This window comes from Arachis duranensis, chromosome 5 (assembly GCF_000817695.3).
Source record: "Arachis duranensis cultivar V14167 chromosome 5, aradu.V14167.gnm2.J7QH, whole genome shotgun sequence".
Lineage (NCBI taxonomy): Eukaryota > Viridiplantae > Streptophyta > Magnoliopsida > Fabales > Fabaceae > Arachis > Arachis duranensis.
Window position 1 is genome coordinate 102,469,575 of NC_029776.3, and position 19,142 is coordinate 102,488,716.

Below are 19,142 nucleotides of genomic sequence, written 5' to 3' on the forward strand. Positions count from 1 at the left end.
TTTCAAGTGTGAAATTTTTGGATGAGCTTGAGCATTTAGTCTCAAGAAGAGTGTTAAGTGTTAACATTATACTTTCCAGGTGCGGTCATTTTCCCGGATATTGTATAACGCAAAATGCTTTATACTAAGCTACCCTTTCAATTGTTGTTTACAATTATTTTTCGAATTGATTTATAAATTAGTGTTAGTTATATATGGTGCAGATTCACAGGTGAATGACCTTAGCCATAAGGATTCCTTCATTTATTTTGGGCACCATGGTATTTCAGTTACCAATGGCCGCAAGCACACATTATACCATCCCTATGTTCCTTCCCTATCTGTCTTCCTCTACGCACAAAGTTACGGGACCTATTAATTCTCTATGCTTCAGCCTTCCATTTTCAGCTTCGAAGTTCAACACTCCTTCTATCGGAGCCACCAGGTTAGTTGCCAATTCAAATATCCTGTCTATTATGGTTTTCATATTATTATTAGTATTTCTTAATTTTCTTGATTTGTCCCAATATTTGTCAATTTGCATTTCTATGGATGATTTCAGAGTGTAAGGAAAGACTTTTGCTTTCAGGTCAAAAATACTTCTGTCACCAAGGCTTGCAGGTCGGGTATGCATGGTCAATGGGTTGCTGGGTGATGATTCTTTTACTTCTGTGGAGCCCGAATCAAACAATTCAGAAGAGGTTAATGTCTTTTTCTTTTCTTTTCTTGTGAACTTGTGTTATTTCAGGAAATGAAAGGAAAAAAAAAGGTCATTACAAGTAATATTGCATATTGGATTTCGTACTTAGGCTTTCTAGCTTTTCATAGCTCTAAGCTTGGCATAGAAAATTAAATGTTATTAACAAATGGGAGGTTTCTCCGGTTCCCTTATGAAATTCAAGGATACTGATTTAACAGAATTAATACCAATTACTTGTAAGGCCACATATGGTCTTCTTCCCTGATGTGTGTTATGCGTGAGGCAAATTCACATACCTTTTACATTGCCTGATGCTGTGTTTTTATGGAACGATTTGTTTAGCATCTTTGATGAATGTTAGGTGTGTCCTGCAACACTAGAAGAATTTCTATTGACTAGGTTTGTTGGATTTGCCGATTTGGTAGTAGAAAAGAGGAAAATATCTGTGGCACTATGCAGTTTTTGCCATTATTTGGTTGGAGCATTAACATACTTTCTATGCAAATTTCTGACAAGCATGTTTTATAGAGGACTTTCTCTGTTTTGTTTTGGTTTTGTATAGGGGAACCCTCCTTCTCATCTTAATGAATCTCTTTCATTTATATAAATATATTACATGTTATTCATTTAGAATTTAAAAAGTATTAATTTTTGTTTGTTCATTGCTGATGTAGAGTTGAAGCTGTCTTTATTATTTTCATTCAAGAACTTCTTTCAAAACCTGTTTCTGACCTTTATTGTTATTCTCAAATATTGATGTGTATGTATTCTAATCAGTTTCTCTTTTGTCCTACTCTGCTTTTGTGCTTTTTGAATGAATTAATACAATGTTTTTTGTGGCTTAGTTATTGTTATCGAATGGCTACCAGTTCTGTATGTGGCTTCATATCATGAAGAATGACATTTAGTTTCTTCTTTTATGATATCCTCATAGCAAAGTTGCCGTTTGATAAATTTCTTTGATCTGGATCACATAAATCAATTAAGTACCCTTCCTAGATGCCACCAGGTGAGAGGCTCATACGCTGGACTGCCCTTATATATATTAATTATGTGCTGCTGTATGCAGGGTGCTAGTATTGACTTAAATCTTCCAAGAAGAAGTTTGCTTGTACAATTTACATGCAATTTGTGTGGTGAAAGAACAGAGAGGCTTGTTAACAGATTAGCTTATGAAAGGGGTTCTGTTTTTGTTCAGGTACCTATTTATATCTTAGGTCTTTTTGTTAATGTATATGTAGAAAGTTTTATGTCTCGAAATATTGTTTGAAAGCGGTTAGCACTGATTCTTTTTAAGAGAAAATGCCACTACCCATTCTCCGACCCTCTATTCATTCATGTTCTTGGTAAAGCAGAATAATGATGTGAAACAACGCGTATCAGATATAAATTGAAGGATTAGAGACCACTGGTTAAATAAGACACATGATTCAGCTCTAACATAGTTCATACACTTTGCTCAAAGTGGAGTAGTACTTTTTTACGTATCTAAGGAAAGTAGAGAACTACACCTTAAAAACTAGCGGTTAAAGGAGAAGAACCACACTTTTTAAATTCAACACCAAACATCCCATGCTACGCGATGTGGGATTTTGGGTACCCCATAATACCTAAGTCGCTAACAATGCTCTGGTTTTTGAAAGGCCAACCTCCATGTCAGCTTCACTCTATCAACACTGACCTTGCCAATTGGCTATTGGTTATCAATATATGATATTTACCTTAATCTTAGTCTATAGGTAACCTGGATCTGATACCATTCTTTAAGCATCTAAGGAAAGTGGGGAACTACAACTTTAAAGCTAGCTATTAAGGAGGAAGAGCCAATCTTCTTAAAATACAACAAACGTCCCATGTTATTCGATGTGGGACTTTGGGTGCCCAAAATACCCAAGTCTCTAAATGCTTCGGGTTTCATATGCAACAAAAAGATATCTTTAAAATTTAAGGTTAAATTTTGCTGCAATACCATTAGACTAGCTATGTTATCTAGGATGGAGTGTTAGACAGTTGAGGGTGAGCAAGCATGAATATAGGAATAGTGTGGCTGAGATGAGGATATTTCAATGGATGAGTGGCCATACTCGAATGAAGAAAACATGAGAGAAAGTTAGAGTGGTGCCTATTGTTGAAAGATGTAGAATCTCACTTTAAGGTAGTTTGGACATGTTGAGAAACAACTAGCAGAGCATCTGGTTAGAAAGGTAGATCTAAGAGGTCTCTGAATGAGGTCATCATGGGAGATCTAAGAATAAATTGGCTCACTTCTAACATTATTCATGATAAGGTGCGATGATGTTCTTTGAATATATATCCAACTCTATGTAGTGTGATAGAAACTAGTTTAGTTTACAAGAGGAGAGGTAAGTAGTCTATTTGCTGGTTTAGTTGTTTTCGTTCCTAATTGCTGTTAATTGGCTCTGTTTGCTCCTTTTGAGCTGCACTAACTGGCATAAGGGCAATAGTCTTAGTCCTAGCTTCTGCCTATAAATAGTAGTTGATTGGTTAGTTTTAGTTTGTGTGAAAATTCTGTTAGATCAGTTAGAATAGGAGAGGAAGAACTCCCTCCATAGTTGGTATTTCCAACATTGTATTCCAAAAAAGGATTGTGATTTGCAATCCCTAGTTCATTAATAAAGCCTGCCAATTCTGTTACTATCTGAACCTATCATAGTGGGATGTGTATTGATATTGTCACAACTCAAATGATTACTACAACACTGACTTAGCATGTTCTACTATTCAATGCCCACGTATCTTAGATAATCTAAACATTCTGCTCTCGTTCTCATAGTAAACCTGTTCTCTTTAATTTTTTATTTTTTTTATGCTCAGAGATAGAGAGGACTATATTTAGTTCATATAGTAGTAAACATGATTTGTTAAGAACCTTATACCATTGTCTGATTTGTGTAGCATATTAATTATTGTTGTATAGTTCATATGATACCACTTAGCCACTTACTTTATTTTATTATAATTGAAATATGTTTACTTCCATAACATGATTATCATATTCTCTTTCTTTTTCCTTCTGCTCTTTGGAGCTGACTGCTTGATCTCTTGCAACATGATAATCCGTTTATGAAGCAAATATTTCGTTTTTCCATATATTTGCATTAGGTTCAGTATTTTGAACTTTTTGGGGCTAGAAAAGAGCATTTTTGGAGATCTTTAATTTTCATTGACATTTACCTTTGGCAACTTGTACCTGATTAAGAACAAAAGGAAAAGGAACATTTAGCAAGGTCAAAAAAGTTACAATAATTTGAATTGAAATTAATTGCACATTACATATCTAATAATAAAAAAATATTAATGTTATTCTATACAATAAAGTTTATGGGTAGTATTCCTTAACAAGAGTATAAATGTTAAAAAATGTGTTAAATTAGCAATGACATAGAAAATCTTTTAAATTAATCAATAATAAAGATAATTATTTATTTCAATCTATTGTTCGAAAATGAAATTTATATTTGAATGCATGAACTTATTTTAAAATAATATATGTTTTGTTTAGATTGTAATAAAATAATTCTTTCATATAATAACTTAGTAATAATCTGTTTATATTCTTTCGACTAAATAGTATTTCCACAATCAGAAGTTTCAATATTATATTTTCAATATAAGTGAAAGAGGGACACTTTCCATCGGCCTTTCACTAGTTGCCACTTGCCAAATCTGTTCTCCAATTTAAGCATATTAATGTGAGCCATATCTGCAAAATAATTGAAGAGGGACAGAGTTTTTCTTTCAAGAAAAGAAAATTAATTTCCTGTCCCAGCCATCTACCGTTTCTGACATGAGTTTGTTGATCATCACATATCCGAAAAGTAACTGCTGGCATTCAGCATATTAGCACGTTTCAAAAAGCTTTGTAATGGCTAGAATATTGTGTGCATTTATCATTGAACTGCATCTATGCTGATGATCTTGTGAATAGTCTTCAGGTTCCACGTGTTTTTTTTTTTTTCCCCTTTTGCTTAGTGTGCTTGCTTTCTTTAACCTTCTTGATGATGACCATTTGATTGTGCATTTTATCATCATGGTCATATTTGTATCAGTATATTGTTATTGTTATTTTCACGTGCATACTTACTCTATGGGAAGTAACTGGAACTACATGTTATTAGTGTGCAGGCTGTCTTCGGCATCATAAGTTAGTTGACAATCTCGGACTTATCACGGAGTACGACTTTCGGGAGGAAACAAACATAGAGTCAGAAGTCGATCAAATTTAATGTGCAACTCGGGTGAACATTTTTATGTAATATTTCCAGATTGCTTCCATAATCCAAAAAATTCATATTCGTTAATATTTCTGAATACATATCACCATAAAGAATTTAATAGGAAAAAATATATATCAGAGGTACAAATTTCCATTATTCAGATCTATGCACATAAAATGATTTTATATTTTGCAAACAAAATAACTGATTCGAGTGAATCCATGGTCACAACGAGGCTGCTATGAGCTGAAGCCTGTCATAGCTAGCAAGATGATGGCAATTCCAGCCGTTGCCCATATATTTCTCCCATGCTGATAGTTTGATGGTGATCCATTCTGCGAAGTTAAAAAGGGAAAAATAAATTTGTTAGAAAATATTTCATTCTTGATCTGTGTTTCTATTATATTATTTATAACTGTAATTTATGGTTTGCTGGCAAAAGACATTACCAAATTCAGACCCGGTGCTGGTGCTGGTGCTGTATCCGAATCTGCTGTGGAATCCGGTGGTGCTGGGGGACTCTTGTTGACAATTGTTGGTGCTGGAGCTGGTGCATGATGTTTTTTGTGCTTGCGCCTGTGCCTTCGTTTCTTGTGCTTGGCAGGTGCTGGTGTTGGTGGTTCTATTACAGGAGTTGGTGCTAGTGCTGGTGGGGGAGAAACAGGTGCGGGTGCTGGTGCTCTCTGTAGTGGCGTAGGTGCAGTGGCTGGTGGTGCTTGGACTGGTGTTGGGGATATTGTTGGTGGTGGCAATGGTGGTGGTGTCGCAACAGGCGGCGGCGGCAACGGTGGTGGTGTGGTTGGAGCTGAGACAGGTGAAGCTTTTGGTGGTTGTGGTGGTGGCACCTTTGGGCTCGAAACAGGTGCAACCTTGGGGGCTGGTGATGTCACAGGAGCAGGTTTTGGAGCCACATTTGCTGGAGGCTTGCTAGCCACTGGTGGTTTGCTTATGGTTGGAGGGGAAGCTGCCACTACAGGTGCCGTAGCTGCTTTTGGCGTCGACGCTGCAGGTGGCGGCTTTGAGGGCGCTGTTGCCGGAGCCTGTGCGTTAATTGTTACTAGCTGGAAGCAGAGGCTTGCTAAAGCCACTGTCCAGAACGTTGAAGCCATGTTTTATGATTTGTGATTTGGTGTGGACTAAGTGAGAATTTGCTTGCTATTTAAGGGCCATGGTGATGCCTTGAAAAAAGTTGAGAAAGTATTGCGTGTATGTATGATCTGTGTGGAAGGAGTAATGTAGCCTTCAAGTGATTGCGACATCACACTAATCATCTTACAAGCAAAGTTGACGATTATAGGTTCAATTGGTTTTCCTCGAATCGATGTCTTATATCTGAAGTTTAGTTCAAATGTTCTTCATATTATGACCTAAGTAGTTTATTTACTTGAGAATGCTCTATCTAGTATTTTTAAGCACACTTAAATTGATATTTACTAGAGGTGTTATCGATTCGGTTTGGTTCGGTTTTAGACCAAAAACCAACCGAACTGATACAATTTTTATAGAATATCAACCAATTGGTTTGCTGTCTGTGCAACAATCGAACTGAATCGAAAGCAGTTTGGTTCGATCGGTTTTTTCGGTTTTTAAATAGTTAGAAAATTAATCTCAGTAAAATGATGTTCAAAACAATCAATAAACTGAAATAACATTACATTACATTCAAATTCAACACAATTTTAACTTATTCCAACAACTAAACATAAAACAAACACATTTATTAAGTCTAAAATTTCCATTTCAATGCATTACTAAGCCACTTGGTTCGGTTTGATTTCTGCCGAGCTAACCGAATCGATCGGTTTAATTCGGAAAAAAATCAAAAAACCGATTTTTTCGGTTTTCTATTCGGTTGTAAATTTTGACTCGATTTTGCGATAAATTTCGATTCGGTTTAGTAACTTACACCCCTAATATTTACTAGAATAGAGTAAGGTGGGTGAGGGAAAAAAATTATTGGTAAAGTTTATTGAATTATCCTCCGGAAAATTTAATACAAATGCGCATTATTTTTATTTGGTTTCTCATAGTATTTTCTAACTTGACATGTCAAAGACTAATTTGTCGCGGACCAAAGCTTCGTTTAAGAGTTTGTCGTTGGCTAATAGATTGTCGTATATACAAGGCAGAATTCAAACCTTGACACTTGTTTAAACAGAAGAGTCAACTAAATATACGACAAAAGATGTTATGTTATTTTTAATCGGGTGTTCTGCTCATGACTACTTTATTATTAAATCTTTGTTGAACGAGATAAATAAGAGAGATGAATAAAAGTTGAACAATTGGGGTGGCTATAATTACACAAAACATCACTCAGTATAACTGAGTAACTGACCCTAGGTTTAATATTTGGCGCAGACATGATTTTGCCTACAATTTACATCATACATTCGTATTATGAGCGATGTGTAAGTATGAGGTCGTTCTCACTTTCTGTTGATATCTGATGGTCCAACATAAAAAGCGATTGTGATGTTTTAGCTGCAGTGTAATCGTTGTACATACTCCAGATTTCTCTTTCTTGTAAATGATCACAAAGACAGATAGGGTCTACTATATCATATAAGTATTGTCATAATTCCAAACGAAACAATCAAAGAATAACTTTGTAACAAAGGTTGCCAACAGTATTTTTGTTAACTTCTGGAATTACTGTCGTTGACAGCATAACCGATTGAATATGATCTAGAAGTGGGGAATAGAAATGGAATATTGTACTCTTCACTATGACTACTCTCATCATGTTTGAAAATTTTTATTTAGAAAGCTCATTTAAAACATGAGGGAAAATTATGTGCTAATAGGTCATTTACAAACAGAATACGTGGAAGATGTCATGTAACTTGTTGAGGAACTTGGCGTGGTGATGCCGGTGAGTAAGTGAGAGGCGAGAAGGCTCCTTTGGCGATTCGTCTTTCTTCTGTTTCCTCCTCAGCTGAAAGAATTGCTGCATTACGTCTGCGCACTCATTTTCCAAGATGCCTCGTCGTATCATAATCTTCGGATGAAATGGATGAACTGGAGCAGGCGGCATATCTCTGGAATCTGAGCTTTCTCCTCCCTCGGGGAAAAGCCTGCAAAAAAGTTCAGTCATTTTTATTTATTTGTTTGGCCTTTCATAAATCATCTATAGAATCTCTGATGCACTGAATAAGTGAATACAAGTAACTTTCCATGACTCAATTCCCACCAGGAAAATTAGTCACTTCAAAAAGATGGTATAATGGTTTTTTTTTTTTCCAGATGCAAGTTATGTCAGTTTTAAATATATAAGTTTCTTCCTAAACCATGCAAAACACAAACCAAATTGTAGGCCTCTATTAATGGATCTCATAGAACAGTACAAATGGAATTTGGTATCCAAACATTCCTCTTTATAAAAAAAAGGGCAGCCTGGCAGTGCACAAGCATTCCGCATTAACACAGGGTCCGGGAAAAAGTCGCACCCAAAGAGTGTAATATCCTTAGCCTAATTACATCAGTAACTGTTTCCACGGCTTGAACCTGTAATCTTCAGGTCACATGGAGACAACTCAACTGTTGGTCCAAAGCTCCCCTTCCCAAATATTTCTCTTTATTTGGCCATATTATATAGTTCAAACTTTAGACAACTCAAATGCAATTGGTATGATTTATGTTTCAGGGTATAAATATTACTATTCTTTTTCTTTCCCGATATTGTTATGGTGAATTATATGGTAAAGATGTAAGTTTACAGATCTTTCTTTTTATGGGATGAAAGAGAGATTGAAAAAGGTAGGACCCACATTTTGAATAATAATAAAATAATAAAAAATAACTATAAAAGGAATTTATTTTCTCTCTCTATATCACTCAATCTGTATAGTAGAGAACGGAAGTTAGGTGCACATTTTTTTCCTCACTAAAATGCCGTTACTTTGCATATATTCATACCTTTTTTACTTGAACCTATGACCTTTTAATTAGAGTATAAATACTTATCATTTAAACTAGTTTCACATTTGTTATTATTATACACATTTGATAAATAAAGAAGTAGACACATAGACACGTTGGTATCTATTTAATATTTTAGTAGTATGAATTCCCTCATTTTCTTTCAACAGTTTATTAATGCACAACCAAAATCAATTTCACCAAGCTACCCCAAAGACAATAAACCAGTTTTTGTCATGAAAAAGATGTACATAAGACTCAACTCCCCTTGCCACCCAATAACTATACACCATACATGCATGTCAGCTGCATACCTGATCCAGCTTCCATCAGCTCCAAGAAGCTTATTGGGAGCTCCCCACACAACAGTATCTACTCTTGCCTGAAGAATGGCACCAGCACACATTGGACAGGGCTCAAGCGTAACATAAAGTGTAGTTCCCTGAAAGTTAGAAAAATTTGTCGCCAACAAATGAGACATGAAACTAATTCTTGCATCACATAAGTAATAATAGATGTCAATGATTCCTCAAGACAGACCAAATTACCATATGATCCTTGAAACGAAGTTAGCTAATAACACATCATTTACTTTTCCTCCATTCCAAACCACCTTTATCAAGTACTGCTAAAGGTAATTTGAACTTATGATATTCATGTTTTTATAGAAGCACATTTTGAGAATGTTGTTATAACAAGGGTTTTAACACTATAAATTGAAAGATAAAATTAGAGAGAAACATACATAATCTATTTCTTATCTTAACCCATTTCAATAGTTATTATTTATGACTAATCCGTCCTTGAATATGTTATCATAATAGACAATCTACACCGGATTTATTTTGTTATCCAATATTATAAACATGTTCAGGTTATTGCATGATCAGAACCATCTTAGCAAAAGTGAAGAAAGTTACCTTTTTGTGCTACCAAATTATAGTCTACAAACTATAACTTAGCAAAAGTGAAGAAAGTTACCTTTTTGTGCTACCAAATTATAGTCTACAAACTATAAAGCAAATGTACTCGATATATATAACATAGCAACAAGAAATTGTCATGTAAAAATACTAAGATTGGTCAATCTTGTAATAGTTGATGACAAAGGTGTTAAGAGACTTAGGTAGTATAGGATTTCCAAAGTCCCACATCAGTAGGATGCTCAATGTTGTATTTAAGGGGAGTAATTCTTCCCCCTTAACAAATAGTTTTTAAGGTGTGTAATCCCCGACTCCTTTAGGTACTTAACAACGATATCGGAGCCAGGTTGTCAGTGGTACAAAGAGGGCTATCTCTAGAGGATTCTGGTCAGCAAGAGACCAAATGAAGTACTATAGAGTGCATCCATCACATCTCCAGTGACACCGGATTGTTAGACTTGAGTATTAAGGTGTGGTTCACTTTCCTTAGGTGCTCACAAAAAGATAAAAAGACGTTATTGAGGAACCAATTCAGAGAAAAGCAAAAAACAAAGAAAGTGAGTATTATTTGGGTAATAAGAATACAATGGTGTAGGTATATTTGGGAGGTCTCTTGCTCTCCTAATTCCCGACTTCCTATTTTGCAACTGATGCAATGTGCAGCTCCTGCAAAGCAAATGAAGGGAAGCTCAAAGTGCCAACGCTTACTCTCAGCCTCTCTAATAAGTAGGTGGGCTTTCATTCCTAATACACTTGAACATCTACTAAAGATGCTTTGTTGAATAATGGTAAAGTCTAATATAATCAAAGTTTATTTTATGGATGATGTTAAGCTACATATAAATGTCTAAGATTAGGTATGATAATGGTGTGTTAATCTCACATTGGCTAGACATATGATCAAAGTACTCCATAATAACTTGGGAAATCATTCTCTCTTGAACAAGCTTTAAGGTTTGAACTAAGGTCAAATTTTATCCCAACTCTACAGTTTAGACATGTGGATGGTGTTCAGTTTAGGCATTGTGAACATAGACTGGTTTGGTTAGTGACACACTAAGCATAGTCCAAACTATGTTCTCTACCAAGAAGCATCCAGAGGAAGACAACGATTCTTAAACCAAACTGTTTACCCATGACAGTACCCATTAAGTAATAAGGTGTGCTTGAAGATTGTACTATACAATGCTTGAACCTAACTATTGTCTATACTAGAGATATTGTCACCATGAAGGCAGAATTTCTATGACATCAGTGAACACATGATCATGGTTCAGTTTGCTTGGCATTTTGGTGGTATGTTACAATAATTAATTGACATTCATATGTTATACTATAATAGTAGATTAGATCCTATTAAAGAGAATAAGACAAATAACAGATTAGATAGCAAGCATTTGGATGTTAAAAGTGTCATGAATGTTGTGTAAATCTTAGGTCAGCTGCTATTCATGTCTGGGGAAAAAAGGATGGTCTAATTCACTTCAACTATGAAAGTATAAAGACACTACTGTCGTATCTTAAGACGCCACCTGGACTTAAAAGTAAATCAATGAGGTAGCGTTTGTTTTGGAAAACAAGACACAAAGACATAGACACGGATATAAATGTTCACTGTTAGGTTATTAAGACACAAAATTGAGAGACACGGTTACACGAGTACCCATAAAATACATGTAATTCGTGTCTCTTCAAAAAGGCAAGACACAAATTTTTTATTTAAGACACAAATGAAATTATATTTTCATACTATTTTACCCTTGCCTCATTTTTCTCTTTTCTTTTCCACACACTTTCCTCCTCCAAGAACAAAGACTCCCTTCTCTCTTCTTCTTCATCTTTGTTATTGTTCACCTTTATCCTCTAAGAACAAGCTCCCTCTCTCTCCCTCCTTCCGTCCCTTCCCCTCTCTGAGTTGGATACACTATCACAACTGTGGGCATGAAGAAGGTTGTTTGCAGCCACCACCATCTTGCGAAAGTCCTATGTTATCTACTTCATCTCTTCGTTCTTCTTTCATCTGATTTGTAAATCTGCTTCATTTTTTTTGGTTCTTTTCTCTTCTATTGTGTAGATCTGTTTCTTTTCTATTCATTTTTTATTTTATTTTAATTTTATTTTTTTCCATGTATTATATATGTAAGTTAATTATAGTTTGATTAAGTGTGCATAAGGTGTTGTATATATATTATCGTTCTTCTATTGTTTTGTTGTTTGAATTTGCATTGGATTATGAAAATGGAATTATAAATTAGTTTTGATTCTGCAATTTTTTTCTTTTGCTGGAAATAAGAATCAGGTTGATGGAAGATGAAAGAATAGAGATGAAATTAATGCATTTTTTAAGGGTAAAATAGACTTTAAAATAATGTGCGTTCGGTCCATTATAATTGCCAAACACAATTCATTTTAACCGAGTCTTTGTGTATGTGTGCTTGTCTCAGTATTCATGTCTTTGTAACGGAGCCTGAACTAACAAATATCAAACTTTGGCAGTAAATAAAACAATTTAAACTAAAACAAGGAGAACATACTGATAGTCTCCATGTCCGAAGAAGATTTGAAGCTTCTCGTATACAAATCATCTCTGCATGTGCAGTGGAGTCCCGTAACTCTTCAACCCTGAAACAGATTATTTGATATTGATTATGAACAACTTAATGCAAAACAGCTAAAGAGATTGAAATATCATTGTAGATCATGATACTCACAAGTTGCATCCCCGAGCAATAATTTTTCCTTGCTGCACAAGAACAGCACCAACGGGGACTTCCCAAATATCTGCGGCCTTCTTGGCTTCTAGAAGTGCTTCCTTCATGAACATTTCATCCATCCTTCGCTGCTCAAGTTCAAGTTGATAGGCTTCCTCCCAGTCATCAAACCTATCTCTTAAGACTTGCCCGGTCCTCTGAAACTTTCTTTGTTTCAATTCTCCATCCTTTTCCCCTGAAGCAGACAATTCAGACTGCACTGAAGGAACTGGTTCCTTGATTGGCAACACTGACCGAGTTCGAGACAAGTCAAGCACACCAATATTTACAATTGGGCTTGCAACAGGAGGCCCTCTGGCAGGCAATGATGCACTTGGAAAGTCCACACTTTTAATGCCCGAAGTACTAATTTTTAGATCTTTTCTATCTCTGGTCCATTCAATATTTTCCTCTCCTGAAGCATACGGGATGGTTACAGACCCACTTTCTTCAGTATTTGAAGATGATCTAACTTTAACATGTTTTCCTTTATTCTTAATTCTTTTAGTGTCAGACGTCTCTTCACTTTGTGTATAATTTTTACCCGGTTTTAACTTGTCAATTGTCATGACTTCTGGTGGTTGCACACTTGTTTCTTTTATTAAACTACTTTCATAGTTTTCCTGTTGCTCCTTCTCAGATAACCATGTTTCACTATCAGATGATCTAATCTCAACACATTTTCCTTTGTCCTTAATTCTTCTAGTGTCAGACATCTCCCCTTCGCATTGGGTATCATTTTTACCCTGTTTTAACTTGTCAATTGTAATGGCTTCTGGTGATATCACACTCGCTTCTTTTATAGCACTACTTTTATGCCTTTCCGCATGCTCCTGCCCAGAAAACCATGTTTCACTATCAGACTTGTTTGGTGAGTTTCTCTCATCTGATCTTTCAGCTGAAGTAGAAGCAGCATGTGAAACCCAACGTAATTTTACAACGTCAGCAATCATACTCCACAGGGACCTGCCGGTTCTACGGACAATTGTTTTTGACGTTTCATTGCCAACCTCCAATTCTTCAGCTCTTTGACTTTGCTCAACAGAAGATTTTGTTTCATCCCACATCTCATCAGAAGGTCCTTTGGACTCTCGAATCCCAGAGGAATGGCTAGAATCATGCTTCTTAGACTGAGAATCATCTTCAGTATGTTGCCTGCTTGAATTGTAGATCTGGTTCCCCTCATCTTCAACAGCTAACTTTGTTCTAGTACCTTCCACCTCTGATGTGGCTGAAGTGGCAACTTCATGTCTGGCTCTCTGAACAAACTCAGCAATAAACTGATTGGATGATTTCTCTAAGCAATCAACTGAACGAAGAGAATCTTCTGGAGCCATGATGGTATACGGTTCACTGTAAGACTGATTACTTCCATCTCTAGAATATTGTAGCAAAACAGGACTTTTATCAGAATGATCAGATGTATCAGATGAGCCACTTTCTGAAGTTTCGACAATAATTTCTGGGCTAGCGACTCGAGAAGTTATTTGAGCACGTGCTGAGCCTCCACCTGTTGACTCTTGGGATGAGGAAGCAATCAACATCGTTGCAGACTTTCTTTCATGATCATCTGTTAATGTGACATGTGTTCCAGATTCAGAAACAAAACTCCTTGATCCCCGGATGTTGGATTCCTCTCTTGAGGAAGTTTTATCTGACATTGTTACTTTCCGAGTTGTTTTGTCCTCCCTGCTTAATTCAAAATTTACAATTGTTTCATCTGTTTGGCAAGAACTTTCTGTAGTTTTGGCAACTGACTTCAATGTGCTTTTAGGGATGTGCTTCACCTTCTCAGAGGTTCTTTGAGAGCTTGAAAGTTGCTTTTCATCTGTGTTCTTTATTTTAGTTCTAGCATTTATGATAGAAGTATCTTCAATATTACTCTGATGATCGTGTGATACTTCAGAAATATGTTGAGATTTTCTCATATCTTTAATCTCAGTCTTTTCCTCTCTCTTTAGAAGTCTCTTCTCTCCTTTTTGGTGTTGATGCTCCTCCATTCCCTGAACAGAACTCGAAACTGAAATCCTTTGTGCTCCAAGATTCTTCATGGATGTCCTTTGAATGTCTTCAACTTTTGAAGTTTCAATATATTTATGTGAACTTCTATTTATAACATCCTTTCCTGTGGTAGAAGTAGAACCAGAAAATTTTTTCTGTTCATCACTCGTTTCGTGTGAGCATGTTTCTAGTATCTCAAGGTTCCCATGTCTGCTACTGGAAATCTTCTTTGAATTCAAGGTTTTCTTTCCAACAATTTTTTTATGTTCATCTCTTGTTTCCTTTAACTGTGCATCAGATAGATCAAGTTCCTCATGCCTGCCAGTAAATCCCTGTTTTGAAACCAAGGTTGTTTCAAATTCATCGACACCAGAATCTTGCACACCTGTGTATTGATGCCTTTTGTTTCTTGCTTGAATAAATGCATTCTGACGCTTGAGAAAAGACGAATCATCTTCCTTACTATTGACTTGCTTATGTGAAAGAGACGCTTTACCATAACTACTAGGTTCATGTGATCTAAATCCTTCTGAATGCACATCTTGCTGTTCTCTTGTGGATTTTATTTCCTGCACTGTTACCTCGGCCAGCTTCTTTTCAGACTTCTTCCTTAGGCTAGAATCAATGTCAGCACCAAATGCAGTTTTTTCATGCTTTGAAAAGTCCTGCAGCCTCACCAGATCATCTCTTTGTTTGTTGAATTCTTCCTTCACTTGTCCCTTCACATAATTTGCTTCATCATTCTCATATCCTGATGAACATTCTTCCAAACCATGTTTATCCTGAACATCGATGTCACTCCCGAGATCTCCTGATGAAACTGTGTAATAAGATGAACAACTAGAAACATCTTTTCTCGACCTATGGCCTTCACTTCTGGCCAAGGCTACATTTCCTCTGCTAGATTTTTCATTCTCTCTTCTCAAGTCAATAGCAGATGTCTCGCGTTGCTTCAAGATCCCTTTTGTCTTTGTTTCTACTTTCTTACCCAAATTCAAATTTCTCTGCCTACTCACACTCTTTATGTTTTTCTCTGCTTCATTTCTTCTGGATGTGGAGACATTCTTCCTTTTAACATCAATAGTATCCTTATCTGATTGCTCACTCAATAAGCTGAGAACTGCTTCGGCATCATCAGAACCAAATGAATGGTAACTTTCCCTCCCTTTTCGCGAGTCTCCTGCACAGACACATTCTCCCTCTATTCTCCTTCTACTTCTATTGCAAACAGTTTCTTCATTCACATAACATCTTTTGTGTAGACCATAAGCTGGTAGACGGGGAAAAAACTGTTCTCTACCCAAAATAAATCTTCTAGCTGACAGATGAAGGAGAGTGGACTGCCTCAACCCATTTAGAAGACTAGGCTTTATTGGTACCCTATAATTGGAGAGTGCACAACAACCACAACAGCGACAACATGATGAACAGTGTGATGGAGTTCTGTCAAATCTTTCATAGCAGATGTTTGAGTAACCATTGAAAGATAATGAGAATGACTCCCTACCCCTGACAGCATATATTGTAGAGCTAAAATATGTGTTGTGCATAGTTACATTTGCCTTCCCAGAAAGGATGGGAGAGGGTACCGTAAGCTGATGAATTGAGCAAGCTCTTTTATTCACAACTGAGCTATTCAAGTAGAGAAAGTATCAGACCACAGCCAGAAATGCTCATATAAGGTGGACCGAGCAAGCTACGAAAGCAATCGTAATAAGCTGTCACCTGTAATCTGCTAGGAGTCAATGTAGAAGCCCAAAGCGTGTTAGCTCGCTGAGTAAATCACCTTCAAAATACATCTGATCCACACTCTGCTTATATTCTACTACATCCCATAACACTGAATAAAAAATATAAATAAATCTTAATGTGTTAAATCATACCAATAAAGAACTCATTATTTTGTCAATTATAACTTATATACAGTCTATATAATAATATGCCTAAGATAAGGATGCCAACGGTGTCAGAAGGACGCATATGAATTAAACTCGGGAAAAAAAAAACCGTACAGTAGTTGCAATCTTTGTGTTAATAAACAATCATCAACGCAGAAATATCATTTTTTCACTTGAAATCAAGAATAATAATTTTAATTTTATTCTTAAACGAAACCAAGAATTGCCCTATGCTCACACAGTTTTCACCAACCCAGAGTACACGGATTCGATTTCTATACAAACTTGACTAATTGCGATAAAATAACGAAAATGCATGAAAACTGATTATAAAGAGGGTTATGTGTACCTAACTAAGAAAGAGCGCGTGCCTTTTGAAGAGAGAGATTTCGAAAGCGAAAAGCAAGTGAGACCCTCAACCGTGATGGGTACTATACACCATAGCTACGATCTGCATGTGTACTGGAAGAACACTAAGCTTGGTTGAATGCAAAATTAAAGCGTGATAAACGAAAGAAATAGGATGAGAAATGTGAGATTGGGGAAAGCAGAGAGAGAGAGAGAAAGAAAGGAAGAGGGTGGTGAATAGTCTCAGCTGGGGTTTGATTTGCCTTGTTTGTTTGTGGCAAAAGCACACAACACAGTTCAGCCAGAGTGTATAGACGTATATTATTTGGCAAAATATTTGATTATATACTCTATGTACAGCTTTGAATATGTTAAAACTACATCCGAGTAAGACATATGTGAGTACGAAAAGATAAATTAATTATATTATATAATATTAAAAAAATTTAAACGTTTAATTTATACTAGCCAGTATTTTTAATTTGTAGTCCAATACCATACTTTTAACTAAAGTTGCGAGGATCGGATTGATAAATGAATCGATAAGACAACTAGTTCACTAATTTAATAGTCTGACCCAAATTCAAATTCAATTGGTTTAATTAAATATTAAATTAAATTATTAAAAATTTAATATATAATTTTAAATATTTAAATTAAATAATTTGTAACCTAACAAAATTCAAAATTTCAGAATTTTACACAATATATTGTTCATAATTTATCAATAAAAATTCATAAACAAATTCAAACATTAAAGTTATAACTAAAATAGATCAAAACATATAAATGACAAACATATAATGTTTTACTACAAAAAAAAAATATTGACAAACAAATTTTTAACTAAACAAAAACATTAATCATCAAAAATCATAATCATCATTAAGTGCTTTAAGATATCTATTATTGATAGAGTTTCTAAAGTCAAGTCTTCAGAAATACCACCAAAAGAAGTTGTATTCGAAGACTCAATTATAGTATTAGGCATACCCACATCAACTTCTATATCTCTACCATCTAATAAAATATCAATAAGAATCCAAAGTTAACACTTACCAACATATATTTTTATTGAATGAAATAAATTTTGCTATTTCATTCACTATTAGAATATAAAGGCATAACATTATCAGTGCCTATTGAATTTTCAATGCCTTCAATGTCTCTATTAATAAATTTATAATCATTTTCATCTGTCATTACCCAAAAATCTACCATGTCAATACTTTGAATGTCAATTGGATTATAATTCCTCTTTTTTGAAAAAACCTAAATCGAAGGCACAGATTATAGGTCACGTAAACAATATCACTTAACCTTTAATGCTCTAATCGATTTCTCCTCTTTGAATGGAATTATTCAAAAAGGCTCTAGTTCTTTTCACATAGAGATGAAGATGTTTGATGAAAAAGACAAATTGTCATTTTTTACAAATTTGAAACACTCCCACCGTGTAACCTCCACCATTTACCTACATAGATATAAAAATCAAATATTATTTATTACTCAATATTTAAAACACCTTCAAATTGAATTCAATTGAGAAATAAAATAAATTACCAGGTTTGAGTCTCTTTGTTACTCTCAAAGCACTTTTCTTCCCAAAACTTTCTTTACGATTTCGATACAATTGTATCTCTTGCATTGCAGCAGCTGAGTCATCATAGAGTGTTTTAACATCAAGCAAATCTAGTAAAGACCTCAAAATATTTGCCTTCTCAACAAAATTCTCGCTATAGAAAAAAGTTGAAATTAAAAAGTAAGCCGCTGTATGGAAATCACGCTTCAAATGTTTATCCCACTGCATTTTCAAGATACTTATATAAGACCTGTAAGAAACTTTTTCGATTTCTATACATTGTCTTTATGGCATTTTTGGCTCGTTTGCATGCCTTCATACACATGTCATAAAGAGAGTTTCTTATTAGCATCAACATTCTAAACAACTTAATAAAAAGTCTAAGAATTTTCACAGTAATAACACAATTCTCCCAAAATTTACTATCCAATACAATTGAGCTAACAATCTTTTCATTAGCATTTTTTGCTAATTTATGAGAAGTAAAAAATTTATCTACCATCAATGGTTGTAAATCTTCTTTGTGATTGTATATACTTTTCAAAGTAATGAAAATAATTTTTTTCTAATTTTTTCTTTTTCTAAGCCAAAACAAAAAGATCATAAGATTGTAAATACACATAATCACTTTTGATGCACCGGGTCAAGGTGAGCTATGTGAGAAATATTTATTATATCTTTTAAAATAAGATTTATACAATGGACAGTGATAAATCACAATTTTATGATTTATCTTGTGTTGAAATATGTATATTTTATCAACTTATCTCATATTTATTCACTAAAATAGCATGATTTTAGG

At 35.0% G+C, this 19,142-nt stretch overlaps 3 protein-coding genes across 9 annotated transcripts; 1 reads left to right on the forward strand and 2 right to left on the reverse strand.

The window, feature by feature from the left end:
* Positions 1-4: 4 nt before the first annotated feature.
* On the forward strand, positions 5-5,490 carry LOC107491272 (uncharacterized). Of its 3 annotated transcripts, none has more exons than XM_016112090.3 (5): positions 5-79; positions 204-424; positions 569-680; positions 1,749-1,877; positions 4,819-5,001. In XM_016112090.3, exons 2-5 carry the CDS (start codon positions 216-218, stop codon positions 4,924-4,926), a joined length of 558 nt encoding a protein of 185 aa, XP_015967576.1. In that variant the 5' UTR covers positions 5-79; positions 204-215; the 3' UTR covers positions 4,927-5,001. The 3 variants fall into 3 exon arrangements, with proteins under 3 accessions (XP_015967576.1, XP_052118159.1, XP_020999093.1); XM_021143434.2 differs by lacking the exon at positions 5-79 and adding an exon at positions 5,360-5,490 and having other exon boundaries at positions 171-424; positions 4,819-4,952; XM_052262199.1 differs by lacking the exon at positions 5-79 and having other exon boundaries at positions 158-424.
* Positions 4,967-6,085, reverse strand: LOC107491271 (lysine-rich arabinogalactan protein 19). The gene is made up of 2 exons (XM_016112087.3): positions 5,367-6,085; positions 4,967-5,252 (listed from the first exon to the last, which is right to left on the reverse strand). The coding sequence occupies exons 1-2, from the start codon at positions 6,024-6,026 to the stop codon at positions 5,157-5,159; spliced, it is 756 nt and encodes a 251-aa protein (XP_015967573.1). The 5' UTR covers positions 6,027-6,085; the 3' UTR covers positions 4,967-5,156.
* Positions 6,086-7,478: 1,393 nt separating this feature from the next.
* LOC107491270 (tRNA(adenine(34)) deaminase, chloroplastic) lies at positions 7,479-17,054 on the reverse strand. Of its 5 annotated transcripts, none has more exons than XM_016112084.3 (6): positions 16,760-17,054; positions 16,238-16,352; positions 12,473-16,139; positions 12,296-12,383; positions 9,153-9,280; positions 7,479-7,994 (listed from the first exon to the last, which is right to left on the reverse strand). In XM_016112084.3, the coding sequence occupies exons 3-6, from the start codon at positions 16,060-16,062 to the stop codon at positions 7,730-7,732; spliced, it is 4,071 nt and encodes a 1,356-aa protein (XP_015967570.1). In that variant the 5' UTR covers positions 16,063-16,139; positions 16,238-16,352; positions 16,760-17,054; the 3' UTR covers positions 7,479-7,729. The 5 variants fall into 5 exon arrangements, with proteins under 5 accessions (XP_015967570.1, XP_015967572.1, XP_052117521.1 ...); XM_016112086.3 differs by having other exon boundaries at positions 12,473-16,144; XM_052261561.1 differs by having other exon boundaries at positions 12,473-16,244; positions 16,765-17,054.
* Positions 17,055-19,142: the final 2,088 nt, after the last annotated feature.